The 8,512-nt window shown below is 44.5% G+C and overlaps 3 protein-coding genes across 3 annotated transcripts; 2 read left to right on the top strand and 1 right to left on the bottom strand.

The window, feature by feature from the left end:
* Positions 1–2,625: 2,625 nt before the first annotated feature.
* Positions 2,626–4,841, bottom strand: CCR75_009307 (uncharacterized protein; the record flags this gene model as incomplete). Its single annotated transcript, XM_067967348.1, has 8 exons — positions 2,626–3,491; positions 3,552–3,688; positions 3,765–3,889; positions 3,927–4,217; positions 4,286–4,336; positions 4,436–4,486; positions 4,559–4,680; positions 4,745–4,841. 8 exons carry the CDS (start codon positions 4,839–4,841, stop codon positions 3,193–3,195), a joined length of 1,173 nt encoding a protein of 390 aa, XP_067814500.1. The 3' UTR covers positions 2,626–3,192.
* Positions 4,842–4,914: 73 nt separating this feature from the next.
* On the top strand, positions 4,915–5,779 carry CCR75_009308 (uncharacterized protein; the record flags this gene model as incomplete). Its single annotated transcript, XM_067967349.1, has 3 exons — positions 4,915–4,994; positions 5,064–5,089; positions 5,167–5,779. 3 exons carry the CDS (start codon positions 4,915–4,917, stop codon positions 5,709–5,711), a joined length of 651 nt encoding a protein of 216 aa, XP_067814502.1. The 3' UTR covers positions 5,712–5,779.
* Positions 5,780–5,792: 13 nt separating this feature from the next.
* CCR75_009309 (uncharacterized protein) lies at positions 5,793–7,365 on the top strand (the record flags this gene model as incomplete). The annotated part of the gene is made up of 3 exons (XM_067967350.1): positions 5,793–6,725; positions 6,797–6,904; positions 6,974–7,365. The coding sequence occupies 2 exons, from the start codon at positions 5,793–5,795 to the stop codon at positions 6,827–6,829; spliced, it is 966 nt and encodes a 321-aa protein (XP_067814501.1). The 3' UTR covers positions 6,830–6,904; positions 6,974–7,365.
* Positions 7,366–8,512: the final 1,147 nt, after the last annotated feature.

Raw genomic sequence — 8,512 nt, 5'->3', positions numbered from 1 at the left:
ACGCAAGAGAAGCAGGTGCAAACCGCTTCCTCGCTGTGCTAGGGTGTGTGCTAAGTAGAGCGTGGCCGCATTACGACGTGCCCGCCTACATCGTCGATGTATCGAATCTGTTGAATCAGAGGAAATCTGCTGTGGCCATGCCAAGAATAAAGTTCTCCTTGCTCAGGTCCGTCGTCTTGAGTGACCTTCAATGCCGCTTTAATATCCTACATCTCCTTTCTCGTATTGGCAGCGGTTATCAAGTCACCAATGTTAAGGCATACGTAGACATAGGTGCCATTCTTGCACATGAGGTAAGCGCATTTATCTGCTTCACTGCTTTGAAACCGTGTTCGCAGGAATACAGCATGTAGCGTTTTGAATCATGCATACACAGGTTCTTAAAGGCCATAGTGCGTTATCCAGCTTGCAAATCATGTTTTCAGCACTGGCGATGCCGTAAGGCCCCTCCACTTACACAATTTTCTTTGGGACGCTGTAGATCATGCCGTGTCAGCTTCCAGCTATCCGTCCATGTATCTTGACGCCTCGACTACAATAAGAATAAGGCTGTAAGACTTAATGAAAGCCACGGGCGAGTAGGTCTTAAATAAATTAATACCGAACTTCTCATATAAGCTTTTGCAACAAGTTGGGCCTTTTGATGCATAACCTGTCCGTGCTTGTTGCGCTTCTTCGCAAAAGTCATTGGCATCCAATCAGTCGTGCATCGTTTTTTTCGGCCCGTGTTCAGAAGCACAACGTTTCCGGTGTCCTGCGTAGAGTTCGCAACTGTGCGTGTACGCCAGTCTATCCATGGTTGATGTTTTGCCAGCCATGGCATGCCTAGGATGAGGTCATACGGACTCTCCATACCTAGCACTGTGAACTTCTCTTTACAGGAGAAGTTACTAAAGATGAAGGCGAGTTCTACCTGAACCTTTTCAGACTGAACGAGTGCGGCGTTTGCTAAACGAACGGTCGCCTCTTCCTGCTTGACATCCTAGCAAAGCGACTCAAACATCGCCGGTCTCTTTCTTAGAGCCGCGAGTTTAAAATAGTTGTGTGATGCACCCGAATCCACGAGAAGTGTCATCACCTGACCATAGCCTCGATTTCGACGCTATAGATCAGCAGGGTTGAGGTCCGAAATTTCGAGACCCAGGAACTATGCTACCCATTTGTTCTATAACTCTGAGCTTACACATCCCCTTTCACTTGTTTCGTGTTGTCAACACAACACGGACAGGAATCACCCCACGCGAAGCATGGAAGTCCTGCCTCACGTGACGACCGATGCAGCTTAAACCTTGCACCGGTTGGAGTTCGTTTTTCAAACGTAACGCGAATCGCGTTAAGTCTTTGAAGCCAGGCTTCGCGTCCGATGTCTTTGACATTGCGAATGAACGCGCTCCAGGCTTGCATCAACGAAATTTTATCTCGTTTGTTGTTGCCACCGTACCATCGATGCTTAAGAAAAGCATCGAGATAAAAAAATTTCTCAGCGCGAATAACTTTCGCGCTGGGATCAAGGCCATGTAGCTTTGGCGCAATAAATACGGGATATTTATTGTGAGAAGTTGTCTCTCCAGACAAGCTATTGACTAGCCGTTCGGGCAAAACCAAGGGTTCTTCTCATGGACAAGACGAGAAAATTTATTTGTCTACGCTCCCCTGAGTGGTAGCCACAGAAGCAGGGGTACCACAAGAACTTTTATTACGATGGCTTACGCCATCGTCATCACCACGCACAGACATATGTGCGGGTGACGGCACGGGAGACGGTGCTGGCGATAAGAAATCATCCTCATAGTCGGAACCGAACATGCTATAGCGAATGCTACCAGCACGTATATCCGATTGAGCCCCCCTCATTCGAAGGCTCATAGTCAGCCGCCTGACGATGATCAGGCGACTGATCTGTTCTCTCCGAGTCTGCCATTTCGTTCGACACGCACTCACAGTCGACCTCCAACGAGAGGTCGCATTCACGAGGTGACCCACCACACGCAACATTTAGAGCTGCGGGAGAAGACGATACTACGGCAGACGGAACGTCTGCCGCAAGAGACAATAATGCGTCACCGCGGCTGCATAAACCGCAGCCAAAGGCTCCGCACTATTCGCACACCGCATGGACTTGTTAACCATGCATTAGAATTAAAGATGATGGTTCTGACCAATTAACATCGTTTCAGTTGAGTGGTCTTATAGTTACCACTCTATCCAATGACAGTCAGAGTGATTGTAGATTAAGGGAGGTGTCATGAAACGGGGTGTATCGCTACATGAAAATAACACTTCAAGGTTGTTAATTGATACATTATCTAAAAGGTAGATAGTACTTGGAGAATGTTGGATAAGATTTCTGAACATTACTATTTAAAGTAATATCCTCCAAATATTATCTACCTTTTAGATAATATATTAATTAATTAATTAACAAACTTTAAGTGTGTATTTCATGTAACCCGTTACATGCTGGCCCCTGTCACCGGCCATTTTGGCTAATTATGCCAGAGATGGGTGCCGTCATTGCAAAAACATACGCGCTGTCGTGTTTTTTTGGGAAGAGGCAAAAAGCGTTACAAGTGGTCAAAAGGTGCTCTCTTTATTGAACAATTCCCTCTATATTTTTGCAGTTTCGCTTGCATATGTTTCCCAGCGGTGGTCAATGTCTGGCCAAACCGAATCAGCCTTCAACCTCAAGCCTGGTAGTGGAGGCTGTGATATCCCATAACGATACTTTCTCCGCTTGGTGGCGTGCAGCGAAACGGCAGGGTACCATGGTATCACTCTCTCGTGTTGTTTTTGGTGGTGTGTGAGGCGGTAGCATTTATACCATGTCGGCATTCACAGAATATCCATTGAGGGAGGGGTGTGTGGTGCGCGCAGCAGAAATTTATTAGGTATACGTCAGCCAAATACGTATTTATGGGGAGGTGTCCAAGCAGCAGAAGGGGAGTGTCCACATAGCAGCCCTCAATATTATTACCAATCCCGAACTAATTGCTTAGAATTTTTGCAACATATATGGCGATGGCACCACCATTTGTAGAATTTGATGACAATCATTTGACAAATCTATACTTCCAATTTCAACTGACATCAACACATGCATCGTAAGTGATACTCGCTTCGTTCTTCCAAACAAAAAGCGAAGAAAATTGTGCAGCAAATCCTTATTGACAATGTGATGCGGATACAAGGCTGCTACTTTTTTTCGAATCTGACGGCACCAAGTGTAAATTGCTCCTGACTGCCTTTCGATAAAATCTCACCAAGCTTTGTGCCAATAAGATGGTGATTAGTAATTTTGATATCGCGCTGCTTGCGAGGGCGATTCTTCTTTTTATCATCCTTCATACGGCGCTTCATCTGGCGACGATTTGCATCAACTTTGGCTTGCGTCGTCAGTCCAGCTTGAATCAGCTTCTTTTCAAATTCTGCACGATCAGACGGCCACATCCGCAGAGTGTCGCGCCATAATTGACGAATATCGTTTGAACAGCCTAAGAAAAGTAAGAGTCTCATTAGCGTCTAATATTTGTTAAGATTAAAACCCCGCGTACCATGCTTCACCATTGGGAATTTGGGACCTCGCTTGGGTAATAGATCCCAGCGATCACTGCTTGCTATGTTTCGTCTCTTTGCGTCGGGAAAAGGGACATCTAAAGGTAGGTGGTCCTTGTCAAACTTAAACATAAACCTGCGGAAGGCAACCCGAATGACCGAGTTCTTTAAGTTCGCCTTCAAATCAATTCGCTTGGTTACATGCTACGCACTTCATTTTTTTCGACACATTTGGGTCACGTGTCGATGAGACGCTTTTTGTAGTCATTCCTGCAAAAGGAGCAGGGCGAGTTGTACTCGAGCTCTGCATGAGAGCCACAACCAAGGCAAAATTAATCTTCGCGGACACAATAAGAAATTTATTTAACAGTGACCTTTACAGCAGCCGAAACACGAAACCAATTGTCTCCAAGACGAAACGCATCGCCTCGGCGAATTTCATCGGTCACGTCTTGACTCGTATGGGCTAAGTAGCTGCCAGCTTCAACCGTAGCCACTCCAGAAAGATCCACGAGGAAAGGAGTTCCGCGAGAATAGTACACCTCAGCACCCTTGTCTGCATTTTTCAAGCAGATAATTTCTCCGGTACGTGTCAGCTCTTTCAAGTCGTCCTCCACGCTTCCGTAGCAATCTATTACGTCTTCGATGGGCATGCCTTCTGGAGTCTATAGACCGACCAAAATCGAATTGTCAAATTTCAAAGTAGCAAGGGCCCGTTCAAACACATCCTTACACGATCAAGGATCTTCAGCAGCTGCAGCCGGTTCTTAATATCGTATTTGGCCTATATAAATGCATAAATTTTTCCATAACATTAAATAATCTCGTCTGACTAATTTCTCGTACTCGCCTGGTACGCATAGAGATCTCCTTGTAGCCGAACTTTTGGGTTGTTTTTAAGTCGCTGCTCGACTTGGTCGTCCATTGTAAGGTCCTAGCAGAAGGCGAAAAAAAACTGGCAGCATTATTTTCTACTGCATTCGTCATCACGATCGTGGTCACGTACGACGCCCGTATGCTTGAAAATATCGGCTGCAGAGACGGCTTTGTGCATCGAAACTTTGCGCAGAAATTCAAGGATCTTGTAGACCTTGGCGCCATCATTTTTGGGCACAGATGATGCATCGACTAAACACAGACACAAAGCATCGGCTACACGATTCCACTACAAAGTCGATTTATAAGGATGAACCTTGGGAGATCACTGTCTCCATTCCCACTTTAGTGGGGGCCACGGCCGGCACCGCCTCCGCCACTTGCTGTGATCCGTATGCCAGGTTCCGCCACATTCTTTTTTGCTAACAACCTATTTGCGATAATGACGTAATGTCACTCAGGAGGGGTCACAAAAGCGGTCTAAGTATGGAGACTGATAAATCCGCGAAAGAGACTTTGACAGAGCTTGTGCTCGAATTTTTGGAGGCCGCGGTGCACGAATTTCTGTAGGTTCATACACGCTTGTCATTGCAAGTTAATATCAGCAATTGATTTGCAAGCTTATGCTGATGTAGGTTTGCATGGCAAGTTTATCCCAAAGGTAGGAGTTTAGAGCAGTCATCGCTTTTACAGAAGGCCAATCTTACGGTGCATCGAAATTTTTATTTGTTTTGGTAGAAGCATTTGAGAAGCGGGTGCTTTATGATGTTCCGACTCACATGAGTAGGCATCCGATGCTGTGCGAATATATCCACTCCATGCTGCATGGCTGCCACACGTGGCTGATGCGAGGAGAACTGGAAAAATTATGCGTGATTCTTCTCTCCAAGGAGGGTCGGGCGATAGAGACACTTGTAATTGAGCCAGTATGGATTGCACCGCTCACCGAAGCTGCAGGCCTGAATAAAGATCACACGCTGCCGCTGGAACAGCTAGAGGAATCCTTCCGAGCAGGAATGGTGGCATTGATGACAACTGCGGTATCATATGAAATCACGAGTATTGACATGAAGCCGCATACGTTTCGTATTCTTGCGCAAACAGTAGAAGATGCCACCAATCGAGGAACAGCCGTCAATGATGACACTGTCAGCAACTCGTGGGTGCTGGCAGACGTGTATTGGTGCGAAGATCAACAGAAGCAGAAAGAAATTATTCCAGTAAAATCGATACATGCAGAAACTCTACCTATCCGACTGAACATTTACATGACGAAGCAATAGCTTTTTTATAATGTGGCCATTTCTGCCAAATCAATTTTTGTAAATTTAAATTTAAAATTTGGCGCCAATTGCACTCGGAATATGGCGCGTCTGGGACTGTCGGACAGTATGCGCTCTACTGCGTCTGTCGACGACAATAAGTCTTTTGTCCCCCCATTGCATTGCCAGTCGCCACGTGCAAAAATAGTGTATGCGCCTAGTGGGCAGCATGTGCAGATGAAAACATTTGCTCTGGGACTTACTAAACCGTTGCGGTACATGCTAGTTGGTATATTGGTCATCGTGTTATTCATCGTGGGTAAACAAGCGCTTGCACGCAGCAATGTAATAAGTCATTCTCAAAGAAATGCGCAGATCGAGCGGCTAGAGAGGAGCATGGAGCTGTTGAGCAGCGACAACACGAAACTCCACATGTCTGCTAGCCGATTTATGCAGAGCTGCGAGGACGCGCACGTGGCAAGCTCCATGAGGTCCGAAATGTTGTTGAAGAAGTTAAAGAGCGAATATGATACGCAAATTAAAAAGCAGGTTCAAGAGCATGAACACGTTTTGAGTTATGTAAAGCACTACCACTCACAGCAAGTCCAGCAGGTGGCGGAGACAGAGACACGACTCATGAAGCTAAATGTCTCGCTTCCACTGCAAATTATAGCGAGACAAACTTCAGCGACATGGCAAAAGTATGTGCAGACAAAGGTGGGCGACAGCAGTAGAGTGATGGAGCAGCAAGCAGCTCATGACAGTTTGTCTCCAGCAAATGAGAAGCTCTCACTATTTGCTGAGGAGACACAGCAGCACGGCAGCAATGATTACAAGCTCAAAAGCTTCGATCAGCAACAAAAAGCGAGATTTTTGAGAATCTATCGACTAATTCTCTTCTTTTCCATCGTTAGTTGTGCTACTGCCATGTATGCGTGGAGATATTTATCAAATCTGGAAAGGAAGGACAATGAAACATGGTCAATATTTCTAAAGGCTCTTGCTCGTTTGAAGGCATTCTTTTGCTCAGTTGTGGTACGTTTTCAAAATGACTAATAGATTTGTGAGGTCTTTTATCAATTATATTTTATTGTAAACTATGCCAGATAATTGAAGATATACGAGCCTCTAACAGCTAAGATAAAAACATTCGCCATTAAAGCACATTCAGCTGACCCAACGCATGGGATTTACCTAAAGTAAACGACTTCAAAGTACGTTCTTCTTGTGTCATAAGATTAATTGAAGCGTGCTGTGCTTAATGAAAATGTCTCTTACCGCAGTTTGAGTGAAAAAGTGCCATAGTGAGTCGCAAGCAATCTTCTCATCAAACTGTGGTTTATTTGAATTTTTCGCGACCTTTGTTCGAATAAATCTCGTCAAATGAGCCTTTTTCCGCTTAATAAACTTACACACCAGCGGGGTTAATACGTAATGAAGTCCGTCAGCATGTAGTCAAGAAGGAACGTTGCATGCTCTGATAATAATGCCACAATAAAGCGCAAAGAAAGGGGGCTCGAGAATTCAGATCCAAGCTAGATAAAGACAAAAAGATTTTGAGTGTATAGATATAAGCTTCTAAGGAAACATTATTTTACCAGCAGTTTTTGCTTTATATGTTCTGATGCCAGAGAAATAAAGGATACCAGATTTGTATAAAAACACGAATAAATCGGAGTATCATGTTAGCAGCGAGACAAATTAAACGCTCGTAAGCGTAGCATGGTATCATATTAAGGAAGCAGAATTAGCTCCAAAATCATGGGTGCCACAGCATACGTGGCGGCGTTTTCAAAGACTCATAATAATTCGACCAACATTGTAACTGTAGGCGGGCACGTCGTAATGCGGCCACGCTCTACTTAAGCACACACCCTAGCACAGCGAGGAAGCGGTTAAACCTGCTTTTCTTGCGCGCAGTGAGGTAGTTGTGGTGGGCGCGCAAGCGACCTCACCCAACACACTAAGTACTCTGATTAAGTGTCGTCACGGGAGCGGTAATCCGTCTTCTCGTGCGCACTTACCAAGTAGGAAGTAGTTTTCAGACTGATTTATATTTTATAGAATTAAATACAAATACCTATTTTTAACAATTAAAATGTTATCTCTATAGATAACATTTAATAGGTATTGCGAGAGTATCTTTATAGATACCTCGCGTAACTGATGACGCTAGCCGTCATCATGGATGACGCTGGGCGTCATCCCTCCTAATGTGAATGCACCCATGTGCATCACATCCACAAGGGTTGGTCACAAATGTGCACCACACCCGAGTGTTGGGTCTAATTACTATTATTTAGTAATTGACCATCCCCTTAATTACCAAATGTACTTAATGGGGACTGTGTAACATTAGGGCAACTTAAGCCCGTTACAGTAACGGGGCACTACGACTTGTACTGTTTCAGTACAAGTCCACTTCGCACTGCTTCAGTTGCGAGTGATACCCTACGTTAAGTGACGTACACTGTACGTGCAGAGGAAGACTTCTCTTAAGACAACTAGACTTAAGAGGGTAAGTAAATATAATGAAGTGTCTCTTGTTCTATCTTTGCAAATGCTAACTTAATTATAATCTAATACTAAACATGAGAATGAATTCTTATCTCTATCTTATCTGTAACTCTCTTTGATTACTCCTACAGCTGACAATATCCTCCAAATATGATCTACCTTTTAGATAATATATAAATTAACAACCTTTAAGTGTTAATTTCATGTCACGATACACCCCGTTACATCACCCCTCCCTTAAACGACGATCACTCTGAATGTCATTGGATGGAGTGGTCGCTATGTGACCACTTAATTTTTAAAAC

The sequence above is a fragment of the Bremia lactucae genome, assembly GCF_004359215.1.
Source record: "Bremia lactucae strain SF5 chromosome Unknown BlacSF5_NotPlaced_200_SHOA01000120.1_2678225bp, whole genome shotgun sequence".
Classification (NCBI taxonomy): domain Eukaryota; phylum Oomycota; class Peronosporomycetes; order Peronosporales; family Peronosporaceae; genus Bremia; species Bremia lactucae.
This window is presented reverse-complemented; position numbering and strand designations above follow the sequence as displayed.